This window comes from Haemaphysalis longicornis, unplaced genomic scaffold (genome assembly GCF_048455015.1).
Source record: "Haemaphysalis longicornis isolate Haplotype H1 unplaced genomic scaffold, Haemaphysalis longicornis Haplotype H1 scaffold_7, whole genome shotgun sequence".
Lineage (NCBI taxonomy): Eukaryota > Metazoa > Arthropoda > Arachnida > Ixodida > Ixodidae > Haemaphysalis > Haemaphysalis longicornis.
The window spans coordinates 119,619,275-119,641,030 of record NW_027526422.1 but is presented as its reverse complement, the minus strand read 5'-3'; the positions used below and the strand labels follow the sequence as shown (position 1 = coordinate 119,641,030).

The 21,756-nt window shown below is 49.3% G+C and overlaps 1 protein-coding gene across 1 annotated transcript in view; it reads left to right on the top strand.

The window, feature by feature from the left end:
* Nucleotides 1-325: 325 nt before the first annotated feature.
* LOC144146890 (transmembrane protein 47) overlaps nucleotides 326-21,756 on the top strand; it is a 125,086-nt gene continuing 103,655 nt past the window's right edge. Inside the window, exons 1-2 of the mRNA XM_077678849.1 lie at nucleotides 326-596; nucleotides 5,173-5,241. Coding sequence (XP_077534975.1) covers nucleotides 5,194-5,241 — 48 coding nt within the window. The 5' untranslated portion in view covers nucleotides 326-596; nucleotides 5,173-5,193. The remainder of the gene's footprint in view (nucleotides 597-5,172; nucleotides 5,242-21,756) is intronic.

Here is a 21,756-nt window from a genome sequence, read left to right as displayed (position 1 = left end):
TGCCATGTCCCAGAGCCAATGCTTGCATCTCAATGGCGACCTAACATTTAGTTCCGGCGCGCGGGACCGGCATTTCCAAGCTGAAATCCCAGAAAAATATTTCACTTCAATGTCTAGATTGAAGCTTCAATGACTCAGAAATGATAAGGTTAGTATGTTTGTGTAGCTCTGTCAATATTTTAGTTTATTGTCGTTGCGCCAGTTTGTGGACTTGTGCACCACATATAAGCCGCATAGCGCGCCCACGCTAGTCGCCGTTGAGGTCCTTTCTCCGACGTTGGCGGAGCGGCGACCACTTCTCGAGTGCATGTCGGCAACAATGCGCCGCGACTCGCGCATGCGCTCTGCTTTCCGTACGCCCGAGCCCGTCGGTTGCGGTGCTCCGTGATGTGTCGGTCGGAGATGCGAGCTTCGCGTCTCGTCGGCCTTGTTTTACGGTGAAAATTGACGCCGGCGAAGCTGTGAAGCAGAAGCGACGGGGCAATACGCTCGTCGTGCTCTGGACGTCGTTCCAGGGGCACGCCGCGGACGCGACGGACTTTGCACGATCACGCTGGACTAACACCTAGGAAACACTGGCTTCTCCGCTACACCAGGTAAAAAGCGGCCGCAACGGCGGCGATAAGCCTGCCTCCGCCGTCGGTGACAGTCGTGAGGACGTGCTACTCGCGGGTCACGCCTCGGTAGTCCGAGTGCATCGCAATGTGGGCAGCGAATTTTCAAGGTCTCTGCTTGTGTGCTATCGATTCGGGTTCCGGAACGGCACGGGGTCCACGCTCGTAAACCGCTCTGCGTTACTTCCACTTAGGCTTATCCCTCGAGTTCGCGTCCTACGACGGGACCGGCCGTTGCCAAAATTAGCGGCGCGGAGGCTTTATATTCGGGGCGGGCACCCAGAGCCCCCGATACGGTCGGACCACGGGCCGCCGGGACGCGGCTTTGGGGCCGCCGCCGCAAGTTGGGTGCCGAGCTCGCGAGATGCGTCGCGGCCGAGCGCCCGGCCGTCGCTGTATCGATTGTCTTACGCGAGCCAAAGTAAAGCGCGGCTGGGATGTTCCCGGGCCGGCGAAATATATCTCGCGTCCCGGCGCTATTTCTCTTTTGATCACGGCATCTTCCTTTCCGTGGCCGCGTGCGGAGGCCACTTACGCGGCGTCTCGTTGCACTGTCAAGCCAGCGCGACCTCAATCATAAACGCGTTGCGCTGTCAAATGCTCCTCACTTGTGGCTCGTTTTGTGGGCGGAGTCGCACGCGTTGGGGAATGCCCGGCAGCCGCGACGCTCGTCCGTCACAATGCCGCTCCGCTCCAGCCGTCCGCCACTCATTAGAGGCGTGCAGAATTACGTCTGCTTCTATTAGGCTGTGGAACTCGCGGATGAAAGATAATGGTAACCGTTCATTTGGTTCGACGTGAAAGCTGAAGTACGGATCGAAATTATCTGCTCGAACGTGAAATTCTATCTTGTGTCGCAGAGAGAAGTGCTGAGAGCGATGCTTTTGTGCGGATGCAGAACAATGGGTAGCGTGGAGCTGTTGCAGCCAGCGCAGCTGTCAAAATGCAAGACTTTCTCTGCATGCCTTTTGAGGCCGGTGAACTTTTTCCGTTTGTGTACGGGTTAACCTGCTATCAAGGTTCTTGCACCTAGCCGTGTTCGAGACGCTTCTCGTGCGGAAGGTTTTAAGTGTAAGCTAAGGTGATTGGGCAGCATATCGCGCGCGAAGGAACGAGACACAATCGTTTTGTTGGGTGTTGCTGCCAGCTTTCGTCCCAGTTTAAAGAAAGGGAGGCGCCAACAGTCAGACTTGTATATAGTTATTTGAGACAATTTCCGAAACTTCAGCACTTCAGTGGCTAGTTTTCAAAATCCTTCTGATGCTGGCGTAAAGGGGAAAGGCATCTGAATACTTGGAATAATACTTTCACGAGGTCTTGAACAAGAACATCTCGCACTTTTCAAGCACAAATGTAGGTTGTTACATCTGGGAGAAGGGGAATGTCACTCAGGGATTTTGCAAAGTAATAGCGATAAAACGGATCCTTTAGGCACACCCCTAGTTTGTAGATACCTGTTTGAAAATAGCCTTCCGTTTGTACAAAAGAGTTCCTGGTCGACCAAGAACTCCCTCATCTAAGCAAGAGGATATTCAAGGAGGATTTTATCTCCCACGCAGCAAAAATCCTGCCATTGTCTATATCAGACAGCTGAAAAATATCTACGCCCTGTCATCTCACTAAAAAGAGAAGTTGCGGCTGTGAACGGAGTCAAGACCAGGGACGTTTGATGGCAGACAAGCAACTTAACCGTTACCGTCCGGCAATGTCAAGCATGGCGTTTGAGGTAATTTAAATGTTAACGAAGTGATTCTAAAAGAAGAAATAGAGCACAAAATGAGCGTGCGCCCCTCGTAGCTGCATAGCATGCCAGAAAAAGACACAGTGCTTTCTAATTCAAAGCACAACACTGCCCAGTGGAGTTCTTATGTGATAACAAGGAAATGCACCGTGGAAGCATTTGTAAATGATTGTTTCATTAGATGAGTGTGCATGCCATTTTCTACTTTGACAATACAAACTTTTTACTGCCTTGAGAGATATAAGGGGCGTGTTCATGATAAAACACCATTCATAAGGCTTAAAAAATGCAGATATGGAGACGAAGAAAAAATGCCACATGTTTTCTTTCTGCACAAAACTTATTTTTCAAATGGTCTCTCAAGCACTCGTTACTTAATTACATGCAAGGCCACTCTACTAAAAAGGATATTCTAGTAGAATGGAGTTTTCTCCCTATTCTGCTAGGAAGTAATTTTAGTTGGGAGAGACTGTAATTTGTACGGAAGGGATCAACTCATGGTTTACTCACACAACAGACTCACGCAACAGACACTTAGATTAGCAAGGTTATGGGTAGGCCACACACACGTAACGCACTCACGCCTGCTTACTGGTTCTTCGTGACCTTTGTGCAGCGGTTGTGGAGAACACTTATCTGTAATCCACATTTGAATTCAGTGTAAAGCACTTGACAGAACATGACACGAACACTTTGCCCAATTCTAGAGACAACATATCCCACCCCATCCCACATTCTCCTTGTCTGAGGATCCCATGATAACTTCTAAGGGTGTTTCTAGGTACTTGTCCGAGATAAAATTTTTACAGTGATTTCATATCGTGCATAATCACAAACTGGCCCTCTGCACCAGCTATCTTTATTGTCTTTAAAGGATTTTACATATTCTTGCTTACCCATTTTAGTAGTCACCTTTTCACCTCTATTGGTTAACCACTTTTTTGGCACTGTTTGCCCTAGCTGGCTTTGCACCATAAAAGTCCAACCATTATCGTCAAGTCATGGTTTGCCCTTGCAGGACCTACTGTGGGTTCGAGACTGTTGTAGGCACTGAACTTAGTGGGGAAGTGTTTAACCAGCGGTACTTAAAACTCGAATAATTTGTATCTTGGCGTCATAGAATCAAACGTTAATTTTTGGGTTCTTCTGCTGCTTTCGAAAAGCAGCAGAAGAATTAAATTATTTATTATTTGCTCCTGCAGTGTTCCCACCAAAAGGTAACAGCTTGCCTTGCTACTGGTGATTACAACCAAAGATTAATAAGAAGCGAATGTTGCAAGGCAACAAAGATACAATATAACCTCTGTAATGCTGTTTCTTACTATCTATTGCAGCATTGTCATTTGTAGTCACCGTGCAAATTAACGCACCCCAATCTCCTTGCTTTTCTTGGCTCCGGACCCTGTACACTCCCCTCGGCAAAGTGTAAAACGTTCTTGCTGAAGGAAAACCTGTCTGTGACTGAATTGGTGGAATCTGATGTCAAGAAAGCTTTCATTGTAATAAAATAGGAACAAAAGGGAGTGTCTACAGCTCTTTGGAATCCTGGGAAAGTCTAGTGTATAAGCCTAAATCACAGACTTTGAACCAATACTTTGTGGCGCCCATGAAGCAAGCCTTACTGTAGTACAATTAAGCTCATAAATGGACTTACGTCGTACATGCAAGTGAATTCTGGGTACCTAAACCTCTGCATGGTTCTACCAGTAATTTATTGCCGTGCGAATTCATAATTTAAATGCATTAACTCTATATTTGCTCTGATAAATAAATATTCTGCACTAACCGAAATGCCTCTGGTGGCGCCTGAGTGGCTGAGACGTACGGATGTCGAGTACAAGGTCATTGGTTTGGTTTGGCTGTACCGCTCGTGTGAAATACGGACTTCTTTACGGTGTTCGTTGTCTATTACAAAAAACTTATGTGCTGACATAAAAATGCAGTTATTCAGTGTGGCATGTCTGATAAATTTTATGTTCCTTCAGGGTTGGAAAATTTAAGCTCTTACAACCTGGTAAGGGCATTTTTAGGATATCTGTAAAAGCTCGTGCCATGAAAAACATAGTTGTTTGATCTGCATTGCTGGTTTGTGTCATGGATTTCTTTTATTCATGGCACTGCAGTGAACAAGCTAAAAGTGGCCTTACATCTACGAGCGAGCAGATAAGACTGAAGCTAAGCTTCATTGAAACGGTTTTTGTTCAGCTAATGACCCATCTTTTTTTGCTGTTTCCGTGCTTTGTTGGTTGCTTGATTCATTTTTTCCCGGAAAGAATAGCCTTTCCACATTGGTTTACATTTGATAAAATTACAACCAATCTCTCCAGCTTCCTGGATGTCTGAATCACAATGAATGACACATAGCTCATTGGTTGGGAGTTACAAAGTCACAATGAAGTTAGTTTGCCTTAAATCATACGGTCCAGCTGTGAGATGTTTTTCTCGCTTTATTGTGCTATTTCAAGGCCTCTTTAGGCGATGTAGATCTAGCGAATCAGTAGCTGGCCCAGTTCAGAGCTAATTTAAAAGGCAACTTGAATAACTTGTTTTTAAGCCCATGCCTGAGTGGTGAGGAACAGACCAGAGCAAGATAGTTAGTTGAGAAGAAAAGTCATGTTAGCGCGTGTGTTGAGCAGTTGTCCCTTTTTATGTTCCAGTGCCGTGTTCTGTTATTTTCTGTCTGTTATCACCTTGCTCCTCATTTTGTGCTTCTTTTTTGTGGTCGTATCTCACCGAAAACCCTAGCTTCCGTTTATGCCTTTGTGTGAATGGCCACTTTTAATGCGCTTTATCTTGCCTCCCTTTCTGTTCCACCAGGAGAGTCAGGGGGCCCCCGCAATGGCGCCGACGACAATTGAGACCGTCACAGTCGTCAGGCCGCTGAAGGTGAGTCACGTACAAGTGCTCTCTTTTGCAGGATTATATTTCAGGTAGCAGCTTGAATGACTCCGCAAAATAGCTGCGGCGTTCATCCCTGCACAAGCTTGTGTTGCACGACAGTATATACACTGTTCTTCGAGGCAGTGTGTGCAGTACACCATCTTACAATATATATACATATATAGCCGTGCTGCTGCCACGTTGTAGCTTTTAGTCCCCACAAAGCGACGCTGTGCTTCATTGTCCATATTGGTGGGGAAGCACTTTGCAAGCTCAGCCTTTCATTCTGGCACTTGCACTGATCCTGACAATGCGATACACGCTACTTCTAGAGGCACTGGTGGTTTTGACGGTTGGGCTTTTAGTCTGTCTGAACAAACTAGCTCAGAAGTGCTGCCTTCAAATATTCCCCTTCACCTCGCACAGCTCGGGAGTTCACAAAGTATTAGATTGTGGCCCCATACGGCATGCTTGTCTTGTGAGACAGGTGCTAGTGACAACTTTTCCGCCCCCCCTGAAGCTTAGTGTTGCCTGTGGTCAAGAGTTCAATGGCTGAGATGAAAGGAAGAGTATTGCATGATGTCGTAGTTGCAAAGTTATTTTGGCTGGGACCTGGTTGGGCTCCGGTATTCCTACTTTAAGCCGCACTAGGCTGGAACCTCGTGTGACTCCATGGATCGTGGTTTGCATTTAGTAACTTCTTCCGTCTGGACGTTGGTTTTTATTTAGCACACTTGCGTCCTGTCTTCACCGTTCCTGTCCTTTTTTGCGCTCAACTTGTCGAATATTGGTTGTCGTATTTTAGTGGAGAGCACGGTCCAATATTTAACGAAAGCTGTAACGTTTAGGTAGTATATTACTCATGGCCACAATACCTCTAAATCAATTGGGTAATTTGTGAGAGGGAAGGATTTTACTTGTTTTTCTGCCTCTATGCGGATATGGAATGTAACAACTGTACGTACAGCTGCTTGCATAAATGGTTTGTGTGCAGCCCTTGACACCAGGTAGTATCGACCATATCACTCGTAACGGTTTTTGTGTTCTTTGTTCTGCACTGAAGTTTGGTTTCTGCGGTGTTGTCTCCTGATTGCTTGGGGTGTATTCCGAGTTATTGTGTCGTTAAGCTTGATTTCTTCTGAGAGCTGCTTTCAGTATTAAAAAAAAAATGCAGTAATCGTTCGAAGGTTCTGGCTGTTACAATTTTTTGTCATATTATAAAATAAATGGCCGAGTGCTGCTGTTGACATTTATAGGGTATGAATTAAGCTCTCGAGCAAATTATGCGGGGTATCTGAAGGCACCTGAAAATGGCCTTACACTTTTCATCTGCCCTTGCAAGTTTCATGGCCACAACTCTTGCATATGAGTAATTGTTGTGGCTTTCAGGAGGCCAAAAAAAAAAACTTTTCCTGCTCTTCCCTACAACGTTACAAAAAAAGGAAAGATGGCATGGCAATTACATTACCATGAATGTTGAGTGGGGAGGCAGGGGTGTACACAGGGTGTGTGTTTCGGTGTCAGAACACCCCTTGAAATTTCTTGAGCTCTGCACCTCCCTTCCTTTAAGCCCTTTTGTTGGCCATGCTTTTTACACATCACATTGATGTTTAGATGTTTTTTTTTGCAAATCAATTCCTCAGAACCCCTGGTGTGCACTTGCATTTTTACGTAGACATTACGGCGAACGAAACTACTATCCCTTCGCAGAGAATGACAAAGGTAGTGTTCGGGTGCAGGCTCTGTTTCTTTTTTTCTTTTTTTTCGGCGACATATAGCACCACCAAAAAATATTTCTGGCCATGCCACTGGTGGGGATCGAATTACCCAGGCTTGCGGTCTAATACAGTAGGCTCCATCCTCTGAGCCTTTAGTAGAGGCCCCTTTGCGCCTCACACGCGTTACTACTTTCTGATAAACAGCAGTCTTTTTAACGAGGGAGTTTGCGTGCTGTTCGGAGACGCGCTGGTAAGAATGAGGAAAACTCGCAAAGTAAGACGCTCTTACTTCTATGGTAGAAAGGAGGAGGTTGAGGTCTGGGGGTGATATCAAAGCTCCTAACGTAACTAGCTCTTGCGACCTTGGCTGATGGGAATACTGGTGTGTTCCTTTCGGATTAAGTTTTTCTTGTTCACCACCCAGCAGTCGTTTACACAACAAATTTCCAGACGATGCACGCCTCTTTGCCTCGCTCCGCTCGCTGATCTGCGGCGGTGTTCGATCCTCATCGGGAGCTGCGCTTCTTTCCGGCTCGAGACTTCGGTCGGCAAACCGCAAAATGTTTGTCCGGTCGCGTGGCGCTGCCTCGCATGGCAAGTGGTCCCTGGGTGCTGGAAAATTCGGCGGTGACCGTACTTGTTTTGTTCTGTTTACTATTTTTTTTTCTTTGCGGTCCCCGCTTGCGGCCGCAGCGACCCGGAAAAATTGCGTCCTAATGGAGTCCAGCCGGCGGGCACGACCGCCACCCTCTTCTGCGCGCGCCTTCCTTCGGCTTGCGTCCGTCTCTTCCTTTGTCACGTCCCTGTCCGCTCTTTCTTCCCGCCTTTCTTCCTTTTTTTTTTTTTTTTTGCGGTGCCGTCGACTTTTGGGTCATTCTTTCATTTATTCCGTCTCTTTTTGCCGTTTTTATTTTCCTGGTTAGCGGCGTTCTTCCTTTGTGTTGTCTGTAACTCGAACCCATCCCCTCCTCCGCGTGTTCAGCCGTTTGAGCAGTCATCCACAGCGCACCGTACCGCTTTGATCACGAGATTACCGACCTACCCGCTGTGGTGTGGGGTGATCGTGTGCGGTGTACTTTGACTGACTGGTCTTCCCTTGATGGATTGCCCGGTGGTCTTGCGTATACTGTTACTGCGGGGTTATTAGACCCTTGTAGGCGCGGGGTTGTAACGCGTGCACTGCGCTTCCGTGAAGTTGCCGTAGCAAGACGCAAGTCGTCGGCGGATGAATACAGCGATTTTGAGCACTTCCCAACTGTAGTAATGCTTTATAAAGCGGTGTAACACGCGAAACATTTCAGTCAATCAAAAAAAGGTCAATCAAACCGTCACTTAAAGCGCAAGCAATAGGGTGTTAAATAAATCGATCAACTAACCAAGCAAGGAATGTTTGCGCGTATTCTGAATCCTTTGTGGGTTCTGTGAAGAGTACCGAACAGGGTGGTGTAGGTAAAAATGGTCCCGAAAAAAATGGTTTCGGAAAAATTGGTCCGGAAAATTTGACAGCACGAAACACGTTCGGGGAGAGGATCGGGGTACTCCTCCTCACTGTACCGACCGGATTGTGTGTTTTAAGCAGAAAACGTGGTTAAAACAACTAACCTACAACCAATCTTGTGTTGTTCCTTTATGTTCAATTTTACCTCTGGTAGCTCGAGTTTCGGGTGCCTGCTGTTTGGGGTACTTACTATCCATGCTATCCATCCTTAGGGGTGGGCGATTGATCGATTAACCTGCCGATTAATGGATTAATGCATTGTTCGCGAATAAATTCTTTAGCGAGTCAATCGGTTGAACTCACGTGAGGCGAGTAGGCCAGATATCAAGCCCTTCAAAACTTTGCGTAAGCATGTTTGAGGGCATCGCCTTGCATAGCAACAACTCGTGAAAGTACCATGCGTTCGTCTGTACCACGGGAGGGTCTGTTTAGTACCCCCCCCCCCCACACGCACGCACGCACGCGATATTGCTTTAAAACGCGGGAATTTATACGATGCGGAAATAAGATTTAGCGTAGCAAAAACAAGTACGGCGAACGGACAAAACACTCGCTAATTTGCAGCTGGAGTTTGTTGCAAAAACGACATGCATATATACTTACGGTGTAATCGCACACGTGTACAAAAAGAAACAGGCATCCGCTGAAGGAACGCATTAAAAATCAAGAAAATTACCTACAAAGGCACTCTCCGTTCCGTGGATTAGCAGCGGTTGATTACCTGATACCAAAAAAGGTGTCTTGAAACTCGAAATGTGATATTTTTTTATTCTTTCTGTAATCCACACCAACTGATAAACCAATCAATTAATCGATACTTGCCTGCCGTGTAACTAGACTAGGATTTTTATTCGACGCTCAACCCTACCTGGTACCATCCATCCATCTGTACATACATCACTCCGTCCGTCTGTCTGTCTGTCCGTCTGTCTGTCTGTCTGCCAGTCTACCTAATCTGCTTTGTTAGATTTTAGTCTCCAGGAGCGTACGGTTCATTTCTGGCCCATATATGAATATTGAAGCATCCCAACTCTTCGTCAACTCTTTAGCTAAAACGCGAAGCGAGAAAATCACAACTGCAAAAAAAGTTCAGAGCTTGCTAACTTGAAGGGAAACACGTCGACCCGAGCATGGGACCATTTTTTCCGGGCGGAACTATTTTTTTCCGATTCCCGAACAGTTACAAGCCCACTGAGTAAGAGCACATATACGCACGGTGGTGTGCTATTGAACAACGCTCCATAAGCGATGATATATTCGTACAAGAGGCCCGCGACTAAGCATTCCGCGGGCCTCTTGTCTTTCGGTCGTAATCCTTTCGAGAGAATAGTAGTGGCAATAATATAGAGAAGGTTTTTGACGCCATCTTGCTTTCCGGAGCTTCCTTTGTTCGTGTGTCTTCTCTATAAAAAAAAAAAAAATTGGGGGACGACCTGTGGCAGATCCGTTACACGTGCTTACGTATCTTGCCTTAATAGAAACACGTATACCGTCTGCGTTCGGGGCACATCTACAGAAAAGGACAGGTAATTCGATCACGCACACCGCGTCAGTCAGATCATCGTGCTTGTCCATCAAGCCACTCATGGGTGTCCTTCGAGATTTAGATGTTGCGATATGGCTGCGCGGCGCACAAAACACGGGTTGCGAAGTTTGGCGCTACGAAGAGCTTCTCGTTGTTGTGTGAACGAAGGGGGCTTCTCAAAAGCGGGTGCCCCGCATGCAGTCGTGTCGGAGCGCGCTCGGGCTTTCCAAACACGCGCTGGGCCGTCGTCTTCTCGGACGGCGCGCGCGCGTGTTCGTCGTTCTTTTGTCGAGCGCGACAAAGAACGAGCAGCGGGGGCGGGCGTTCATCGTTTGTGCAACCGCCCCTTCCTCCTCTTCCCCCTTGAAATAAGAGAAGCGTGCATCTTCTCGGTGTGCGGGCGCTGCTCGCGTTCGGGGGAGTAACAACCTTGCTCCACTAAACTGTGCACACTCTGCCTCGCGTGTCAGCAGCGTGTTTCATTTCACGGCTAGAGAACCGAGCTCTCTCTCTCTCTCTCTCTCTCTCTCTCTCTCTCTCTCTCTCTCTCTCTCTCTCTCTCTCTCTCTCTCTCTCTCTCTCTCTCTCTCTCTCTCTCTCTCTCTCTCTCTCTCTCTCTCTCTCTCTCTCTGCGCTTTTTTTTTGTTTGTTACACCTCGCTGGCGGCGGTGGCTTCTTCCTCCAGGCCGTGCCGGCGGGCGTTCGCGAGCGCGTGCGTTCTCGCAAAATAGTTCAGAGTAGTTGGGGATCCGTCCAGCACTGCTCTCGCAGTGGAAATTTAAAGGGCAAAAAATGCAGAGCTGCTCTGTGGCAGTCCGAGATGACAAATCGAAGAGGCTTTCTCGTGTGCGCCCCTGGTTCTGGCATGCGCTTGTGCACGCGCGCCTGTGCAGCCACTGAAGCGCTCTTGCTGCGTTCCTGCGTGCGCTCCCTCAAGTTGCAGATATCTATATTCCAAGCGCACGATGCAGTCGTGAGGAACTTTTAGGGTTGTTTTAGAAGCGACTACATCTCATTCACTCGCCTTGTCCCTCCATACGGCGTCGTTGTCCGTCCACACCCCTCCCCCATTCTCCTCGCCGCGCGAGCTGCGCTCTCCGCCGCTCACCCCCTCTCCTCTCCGATAGCGAACACTCTCTCGCGAGGGGCATTGGATTGGATTCGATTGGCTTGGCTTGGATTGGATTGGATTAAAGTGGATTGTGTTTGATTGTGTTGCGTCATAGTCGCGGCAGGGGGTTCACGGCACGTTTCACGCGAAGGGAGAATCAACCTAACAACGGAACCCCCTATGCGTCGCATCTACACAGGGGTTCCCGCGAGGGGAGGCGGGAGTAATTTTTTCTCGCTGCTGCCGCCAGTGGTGGCTGGACAGTGTTGTTAGCTCGTGGTTTGCATCGCGCAGGTCTTTTTTTCCGAGTTCTGTGCAGCGAAACGGCTTGTAGGACGTAACCGCCGCGCCAAGGAGATACTACAAATGAGGCCGCGGCATCTCCATTGCTTCACGATGTCCACGTGTTGACTCGCTCGTTTGTTCACGGGGTCAACGCGGCGACAAAAGTATACCCCGGGGGGCAGTTAAATTCGGAGCGCTTTTTTTTCTTTCTATCGTGGCTTACGCGAAACCCTGGCGAGTGTCTCTGCGAGTCGGGACCTTGAAATTTGACCCAGGCGTGTCCGCGTTCGTGGAGCTTTCGGCTCGCTGAATGGTCCCGAATGATCTTGATTTATCGGCACGCATTCTTACGTAAAGGCGTGCCTCGTAGTTCACAAAAAGCCCCGGATCCGTTGCTAGTAGTTGGGTACGCGCTCCCAGTCTGCGTCCGCGGAAAACGTGCCGCTTAACTGACGTCTTCGCACACCTGCGAAGGGGCTATGTACTGAGCTTAGACAATGTTTTCTTGCCCCAAGTGTACTCGGAATTCAGCTTGAAATCTTGCTCAAGCAAACCAAAAAAGTGCCTTTGTATTCCCACTTTTTTAACTCTCCTTACAGTTGGGTACCCTGGGACGACATAGTCACGGCGCACAAGCACTTGCACTAGCGTTAGTGTTTCTTTTTTTATTGTTTTTGTTGTGGCCTATTGGGTACGCGTGCTGTCCTCGTCGCTAATTCTGGCGCTGAGCGATTCGGAGCACGCAGTAGGCAGCGCTGCTGTTTTGTGCGAGCGGATATGTGCCGTAGGCGGCTTCTCAATCAATGCCTTTTGTATTCAGTTCCACGGCCACTTAATCGAGCGGTTGTGCTTGATACGCTCGATTAGTTTTCCCCGCATACGATCCGTAACGAATGCTCAGGTCGTGATCGCTCACGTTTCCGCCGCGGCATTCAGACGGAGAAACGCAATCTGGCGCGGAATCTGAATCGTGTTTCGATGCGACAACGTTGGACAGACGCCAGCAGTGGCCCGCAAGCTTGCAATTGGGACTCTAAACCACGCGCTTCGTGGTCGCTTCGGTGTTTTTAACCGTACGTTAAACCACCGTCACAATAAAGTCGGTTCATTCGAAATCTTCTTGCTCATGAAGAGCAAATCTTACCCGCTTTTAACGAAACATCGCTTATAGCGAAACTAATTTCTTCTCTCCAAGGGGGGCTTTGATAGAACACACGGTTTAGTACTGAAATTCGATAGGTGTGTTCAAAGAGGTGGAAGGTAGGAATCGTCCTGTTGGTTGCCAATACTCGCGTCAACACGTTCGTTCGCAGCGACTCGCCACCTGAACCGCGCTTTGTTTTCGGAGACTCGCGCCCCCGAATGCCGTCGGCTCTGGTTACTAGCTGGTCGGCCGTACACACCGCAGCTTCCGCCCCGCTGCGCGCAACCATCGTCGCCGTTCGGATGTCTTCAGGCGCGGACGTTCGGCGAGGTGGCGAATCCGGCCCGGGGGCTGCTGCCTAAGCCTCCCCCCGATGGTTGAGGGGAAGGGCGAGATGGGCAGGCCGGTGAAACAAAGGGATGCGAGCCGGAGCGGACCGCCTTTGTGCGCTGAGCTTGTTATACACGTAGCGCTGGAGCTCGGCCCGAACTTGCCTTTGGATGGCGGTGGATAAATCTTGTTCGGTGGGCACGCACTGAGCCGCTGGCGTGCCTGATGGTCGTCGTCGCCTCCGATACGAGGGCAGGCCCGCGAGTGATGCGTTCGCAATCCAGCTCGGGAATCGATGTGTATCCGTGGCGTAGCCTGGATTGTAGTCCAGGGGGTGGGAGTCACCTCCGAGTACTAGTGCGCGCACACTGGCTGGCTGCGTGGTAAACTGACTGATAGTCTGAAATACTGATAGACTGACTGATTGATGGGTAGATGTACGTTTTTGTCAAGATTTTCTCGGCGAAGGGAGCGAAAATGTCATTTCAGTGTACGAGCTCAGGCTTCGAGCGAGGCTAAGACGTTTTATGCCGGAAAGCTAGAAAAAAACACCTTTCTTTCTCGCTGTCGTATATTTTGTCGAAGTAAAAGGTTAAGCTTATTCTTTGAAATATTTTGGGGTCCGGAAGGCTTAGGTTTGGCCTAGAAAATTTTTACAAAGACTACCTACGCGTGTCTTCCACCGCTGTCCCACGTTCGGTGTTCCATAGGCTCGATCCCGCGGGGAAATTTTGTGTATTCATTTCATCGGGAAGGTAGGAATGTTCTTGGCCACTGATTTAATACAGTAAAGGCAGTCAACTTCTGCGAACAAAAGGCTTTTTTTCTTTTCTCTAAAACTCTCTCTGATGCTTTTCCCAGTGCGCAGTGAGGTATATTTTTGTTGAACATAACAAAATGGCCACTGGACTGCCTGTCTTTTGTTTCTCGTGAAAACATCCCGCCTGGGCTCTTTTTTTTGTTGGTAGAATCGGCATCCGATGTGAGCGAGCGACGGCTCGAGCCAATGGGAGGCGGCAGAGCGTGAAAGAGGAGCGCGCACGGCAACAGAAGAGGATTCCCGCCATTCCTGCACCATCCGGCCATACGCCCGGTGTTTGTGTTTCTCCCCCTGCCTTCCGCGGCCGTGTTATCGGGATGATCTGGCGTCTTCCTCGGCCCTGCTCTGCCTCCCGTTTTCTTTGTGCGCGTGTGGGGCGGCCTTTGCGGCAGCCGGCCGTACCTGTTCTTTGTCCTCCATCGAAGGGCGCAACGCCACCTCTCCGAAGAATAGGGCCGCGCGATGCGGAGAATCACGACTGCCATCGACGATGAGCGCGTGTCCGGAGCGTTCGATTGCTGCGGAGTGGACGACGTTTGGACGATTTGGTTACCGATTGTTTGGCGAGGGCCGGTTTGAAAGGTGGGTTGGTGAGAAGGCCACGCGGGGGACAATAGTTGTGTACGAAAGGCCCCGGCGTGTAAACACGTGTCTGCAAACGCGTCGGTCGGTATGCATAGCCGTTGCGCCAACACGTGTTGCTGTTGCGGCTGTCGGCTAGACGCGCCGCGAAGAGCAGTGTCCCGCGTGTTATGTCTCAGATGGCGCGCGTGCCTTGCGCGTGACGTGTCAACGTGCGCGCGCCCGGCATAGGTCGGCAAAACAGAGAGAACTCACTCAAACTCAATCACAATTTTTTTCATTCACGCTGTACTCAATCAAACTCAGACTCAAAAAGTTCGTCTGTTCACAAAATCACTCGTACTCACTCATCAAATACTCATTTGTAATCGTACTCACTTGTACTCAAACTTATTTGTCCTCACGAGTATTCGTACTCAATCTGTACTCATGAGTACTGAATCTGTACTCATGAGTACTCACTCTATACTCATGGCTACTCAATCTGTACTCAAGAGTACTACTCATTCTGCACTCTTGAGTACTACTCATTCTGCACTCATGAGTACTAAATTTGTATTACTCACGAATAATCAACTTATATGCACTATTAGCTAGGTCGTAGCTCGAATGAAAAACTAAGTAGAAAAATAAATTGTTTAATTGATTAGAAAAACACAGGTTACATATAAATCAGGACAGAGGAAGAAAACGTATGACGCGGTGCACTGTCGTTGGGCGACTTACTGCGCGAAGGCAAGTACATGTGAGAAAGCGAAACGGAACGTAAGCACTCGCGTTGCGTCTGGCGTCTCCTCTTGTTCTCAGGCCGGGTCGGGCTCAGGGGAGCTCGGGGCTTAACGGTGCAGCCGTGGCCGTAAACTGCGTTTTTCTGCGTGTTATTGGGGGCAGCTTTTGTCGTCCGTTTTCTTGTTTGCACTACTGTTTGCACTACTGTACTCAGGAGTGCATATACTCAAGAGTGCAAGCACTCGCAAAAACAGTATTCATGAGTATTTTACTCATGAGTGCTGTGTACTCATGAGTACTGTGTACTCATGAGTACTCAAACTCATGAGTACTCATACTCATGAATACTGTACTCATGAGTACTCATACTCATGAGTAGTGTACTCATGAGTACTGTACTCACGAGTAGTGGACTTACCCCTGTACTCACTCGTCATCGTACTCACTGTTTTTTTCTGGGTGTGTGATCACTCATCATCGTACTCACTCGTGAGTTTGAGTACAAATGAGTACAAATGAGTGTACTCATGAGTGAGTTCGCCGACCTATGGCGCCCGGTGCGTGTTCGCGCGGAAAGCTGCGCGCGCACTTAAAGGGACGCTGCAACACTTACCATCGACTACTCGGAATGTATTTTGGGGTAAAGTCTATTGTCCAGCAATCTCCTCCCGTAAGAATCACGAAAATCCGTTCACTATCATCGAAACTACGCGCGATGAAAAATCGCGCATAAATGTTCCCTCTCAACTCAACCGCGGACAACGCGACGAAAGCTGCGCTCTCTCTCCCGGAGAGGGGGGCGGCGCGCGGCGTTCCGTTCGGCGGCCTTCGATATGTCACAGGCCGGGGAGTTTCGTCCTTTTCCCCGCAACGTAGACGGGTCTATTTCCCGTCTGGTGCCACAAAAAAGCAGGCGTGGTGGCCTGCTCGCAAGCAAGCGCTCAGGCTGGTAGGGCGTTTTTGGAGCAATAAACGTTTGTTGTCGAGCGGGCTCATTGAAAGTGGAATATTTAGTTCGTCACTCAAATTCCGCGCGCACTAAAAAAAAAAAAAATAAAAACACCAAAAGCATGCGGACAGGTTCAGACATAGAAAAGGTTGATACACAGCACCGACGACGGCTGATCGTCACAGGAAATGCCAGAATTTAGCCGCGAAGTTGACCGGCGACAGCCAACAGGACAGCCATGGCCCGATTGACGTCGCAGAGGCCATGCCAGGGCTGCATAATGAGGACAACTGAAGAGAGAGCGGTTTGTTTTTCTGCGTCTTTCACATCGATTTGCGCGCTTACCGCTTCACGTGCACGTGTAATATTTGGCTCGGGTGTTCCTGGAAGTCCAATCTAAACGTCGCGCAGGTTTACTTGCACTGCACGAAGAGTGTTGCAGTGTCCCTTTAATTGCTGCAGGAATGGTGCGCTGTTTGTGGCAGCGTCAAATTAGGCGTCGGGATGATTGGACTCGTAATACACCTGGGCGCAAGTGCTTGCCCACGGCCTCCGTTCGACGATACCAATGTTCTCGACGTCGACGCCCTGCCCGACATAATTTAGAACAAAAATCTGTAACGTAACTGAAACCGCCCTGCCAACGCCCGGAACGGCCATCGGTATTTTTTTCTTCGTGGCTTCGAGCACCTTTCTACTGAAAAAAAAAAAAAAAAAAAAAAACACGCCAAATTAATCTGCGTATGTCCGACCTTTGCGCGCTCCGGCAGAACCTTCCAGAACCGCGCCACACATTTGAGGAAATGTTGACGCGAACAGCCTCGTAAACCGCAGCGAAAATTATGCGTGCCATTGCGTTTCTACTGCTACAGACCCGCGACCTTATCATATAACAGTAGTACCAAGCGCCGTTACTGCCGACACGATTGTCCCGGCCCATTCCGTGCTCGCTGCCGGCATTTCAAATCTGCCCCTGTAGTGAACGACGCTGAATTTCACAACAGATGTCGTGTACGCCATAAAACATTACACGGGTGGGCAGAAAGGTCGTCCGTCCTTAAAGGGACAGACAACCGACTTTTGTCGAGTATAGCTTTTCTATCCTAAATGAAAGGGAATCGCTTAAAACACGTTAACCCGAAACGGTTTTGCTGATAGCGCCCTCGAACTTTTGGAATCCGAATTTTTATATTCGGATGATCAGACCAGCGACGATTGGTGGAGAGGGCACGGATGGCCAGCACGGTCTAAGGAAGCCTCCCACCGGGCGGGTACCCTTACGTCAGCAGCTTGACTCAAAGTTTATTCGTCATCTTCGTATAATGGAAAAATCAAGAAGCCACGTATTTATATAACAAAACAACCGCCCAAATTGTGTTTGTGTGGACCAGAAATGCCCCTAACATTTTCTTCCTGTTCTACAATTTCTACAAGTATGAAGGTTCCTGCCATATTTAGTATGCCAGAAAGGTTTGGCGTACATAAACATTTGTTCAACAATTTTATTAAGTTTTGGCAAGGTGGCTGAAAGCATACAGACAGACAGACCGAGAATGTTTCGTTTTAATTAGGACGATGAAGACTCGCATTTACAATTTTCAAAACTCCACCCGTCCTTGAAGCGCGAAGTGGTGTTCTCAATCACGAGGCGCTTAACAACCAAGGTGCTGGTGCGTGCGCTTTAACCTCGCTGTCGTAGATAAAATTGCCCTGCAGAATGACACCATTTAGATCTCAACGTTATATTTGTGTTCACTGGGTAATGCATCATGGCGAGGGCAGGTAATAACAGACGGCGGGCATCCTCGACTTGCCACTCTTGAACGCTCCGCCGACAATGCGGGGACTTTGTGCGGACCGGAAGTCCCTTAGCAATGCATGGGAAAAATCGAGATAGCGTTTCCGGAAGTCCGAGGACGATCCGCGAACTGACAATCAAGGAGCCCCCGACCATTTCAAGATCAGAACCTGAACTAGACGGCAAGCTCATGCGTCTGTTCTCTGATGTGTGCATCGTGAGATGCTTACGTATCAATATACATTATTTCTAAACACCACGCGAACAAAATAAAAGTGCATGCGTGCGTGTGCGTGGTACAAAAAAAAAAAAAAAAAGAAGGCCTCTGTCAACGCCCAGGAGCACTAAGTATTGCTCATACGCTTCACCTTATTTCTGTGTGCCCTCAATGTCGTTCACAAAGGAGGGGCGTCCACCTTGGCAGGCTGACTCGAATGGCTCATGATATTTTTTTCGGCGCTGAAAGGGGAGTCGCTACGTTACAGCTAATGCTTGCAGATTTCAAGTCCGCCGAAAAGCATGTCACGACGTCAAATTTACGCTAAGAAACTGCGGCAGTTTCCCAAGCTGTAATGGTATAAAATCAGGCAAGTCGGCCACTCGTTCACCGCCATCATCATCCCGGTCACCGGAGGGCCTCGGATCACAGCTGGTCACAGCCAGCTGGTGTAATGTTGATCTTAGCGCGCCGTTTTTGTTTTCTTTTTCAAGCGAAGCTTGTATGGGCTAACTTGCACCATTTTTGGTGGCGTAAAGCCGAAACGCCGTGCTGCAAAGCCAACTTTATCCACGTGCTCTAATGACGATGATGATGCCCTTGAAATGTTTGGCACGTGTCCACTCGGGGAATCGGCCAGGGGTACAGTGCTACCTTCGCTTCTGTTGGAGCTTCCGGATTGAATTCACGCGCTCTCCGGGCACACCTCGCGATGCGTTCGCAGCGTGCGCGCGCGCAAGTGTCGCGGCGTATCGTGCCACAACGGGAGCCTATCAGCGTCGTCGCAGACGTCACGCCGCATCGCAGGTGCGGTCGCTCGCTCTCGTCTGGCAGTTCACCTTCTGGCCCGGCATGGGTAGGCCGCGAGTGGTTCGCTCGTAATTGTTCCCGATAATCGCAGAAGAACGTATACCACACATTTGTGTTCGGGCAAAGCTCAGCGAAATGAATGGGTTTCGCTTTGGTCGATCGGTGGTTTTGATTGTGTATTTCGTTCATTGCGTTTCGATTTTGGTCGATCTCGTTCTCACTGAACCTATATTTCCGGAGGGAAGGGGTTCCTTAAAATCTCTCTCTCTCTCTCTCTCTCTCTCTCTCTCTCTCTCTCTCTCTCTCTCTCTCTCTCTCTCTCTCTCTCTCTCTCTCTCTCTCTCTCTCTCTCTGTGCGTGTGCGCATGCGTGCTGGGAACCTACCGCAGCAGTGGCCGAGGATGTTCGGTGCACTGCGTTAAAATGAGCTTGCTTAACCCGCCCCGTGGCTGCGACCACAACTTCGGATCTTCTCCTGCGCCACATGCCGCCACCACCGTTGTTTTTTGGCCTTCTCGTATTATCGCCGCCCGCCGCAGGCGGCGTTGATGCCAGTCCTGCACGCTCGGCTGCCCACTGTGCGCGGGTTTCCTTCGAACACCTTGCAGATGAGGATGCCTCGTGTTCGCGCGTGATGTCACGAAGGAGCGCGGGAGGCGAGGTCCTCTGCTCGTCGCGGTGAGATCCCAGGAGGAGACGCCGCCTACAATAAAACCGGGCTTGTTAATCACGGGTGTGTGAGAAGGAAGCGACGCGTAGGCCTTTCGCGTACCTAACAGGCGTTCCTGCCGTCGGTGTTGCCGGTGGCGGCAGCGTGGGAAAGATAAGGGCGCCAGGGGGCGACCTGGGGGCGCGCTTCTTTCTCGTCCCCCTGGCGTGCCAGTCTTTTCTCATCCTTTTGCGACGGCGAGCAGGCACGCACGCACCGGGAGGGGGGATGTATGGATATATACTGCGTTGTCTCTCCGGTCTGGTGCGGGCCTTTCTTGATTTTTTTTGCGGGGGCTGGTCTGATGTCGGGCAGAGCGTTATTACGTCGACTCGCCATCCTCCGCGCCTCCTTCCTGTCTTGTTTCTTTATATTCGTTGAGGCGTCCGGTCTCTGTTCGAACTTTTATTTTTTGCCCAGCGTCTGTTTTGTTCCTTCCTCCGCGGGGCTCTTTGCTTAATGCGTGATCAAGTGCACGTGGGGCACAACCTCTGCCTATACTGCGAGAAATCTTTCTTCTACCTTCATCCGTTTATTTTTAATCCTCAGCAGTTTTCTTTCTTTCCTTCCTTCTTTTCTTTTTTTTTGGTTGGGGGGGGGGGGGGGGGCTGAATGTGGTCTGATTTATGTTTTCCTGGTTCCCGTCAAAAAAGCTGTGCGCGAATGAAACGAGAAGGGAGGGAATTCTGGCGGGAAAAGAGGAGTAACGGGTAGGATATATTGTATATACATATACCGGCTGAATGATATCCCGAGGCGAGGTTCTTTTTTTGTGCGTGTATGTCGAGTACGACCAGCAAGGAGAAACGGGGAAATTAGGCGCCCCACGTGTTGGTTCAGAGCGCCTTCGTTTTCTTTCATTGTTCTGGCTCCATGGTTCTCCAGATAGTCCATCTTGATAGTCTATCTTAGCCACTGAGCCACCGCGGCGGGTCAAGTAACCGTTGTGATACAGTGGAAGCCCAGAGGTATTATCAGAGCTTTTCGGTCGACGAACCAATCGCTGGGGAAATGCATTAGTAGTTTAACAGGACGCCATGGATCCCAGTAAGAATTAAAGCTTTCGGTTTAATTTGGCTTTAAAAGAAATGATACTTAGCCCTATTCACATAATTATACACCGAAGCTCTCCGAACGAGGGCAGGACACAAAACTTGATTGTGTCTAATTTGGGGTTTATTGTACTTTTGAGTTCATTAGCTTGATTAGACCTTGAGGAATGAATTTATCATAAGAGACAAACGCGGGGCTGTCCATTTCGCGGTGGCTTTGTGACGCTGACAGAATGTTTAGAGGCGGCGGCTGATATATTTGTATTAAAACTACAATTAATAGTTACTAATGCTAATAATGACGCAAATCTTCCCACCTGTACGTAGTCGTACGTAGAAGTCGTACGTAGTCGTAGAAGGCAAACGTCGCATGATTTGTGCGGGATAGTTCCGATACAAGAGTTACAGCCGTTTTCAGCAGCCGTACTCCTCCGCCATGGAGGCCCATGTTAATTGATAGCATACGGGAACTTCGAATTGTTTACAACTCCACTCGGAACTAGTTATAACAAGTAAACGAAAGTCGACGTTACCAGCGGCCAGTCGCTGTGGGACTTTTAACAGCGGAGCTGCTTGAGCTTGGTTCGGTGGCGTTAGCAAAAAATAAATACCATGAAACAATTACTCCCACCTCCCCTCGCGGGAACCCCTGTGTAGATGCGACGCATAGGGGGTTCCGTTGTTGTTTCCGTTAGGTTGATTCTCCCACCGCGTGAAACGTGCCGTGAAACCCCTGCCGCGGCTATGACGCAACGTGGCGCGGCTATGACGCAACACAATCCACTTTAATCCAATCCAATCCAAATCTAAGCCAATCCAATCCAATCGAATCCAATCCAATGCCCCTCGCGAGAGTGTTCGCTATCGGAGAGGAGAGGGGGTGAGCGGCGGAGAGCGCAGCTCGCGCGGCGAGGAGAATGGGGAGGGGTGTGGACGGACAACGACAACGCCGTATGGAGGGACAAGGCGAGTGAATGAGATGCCGTCGCATCTAAAAAAAATTGCGTGGCCTGTAAAGGGTGCACCACCGCAGATAGGGTGTTATAACAGTGAAGCCGACCTTCGCGCCTGCTCAAGTGTGTGCACAAGGGGAATGTGCGCATTCGCGCACCCATTACTATACCATTATAAAAGTGATAGTCCTTCTTGGGGTACTAGAACGCGAAGAAATGTGCGCGGCTTGCACTAGGGGTGCGAGGCTGAAGAAACAGAGGAGCTGGGGGTCGACCTAGCTTCTTCCCCAC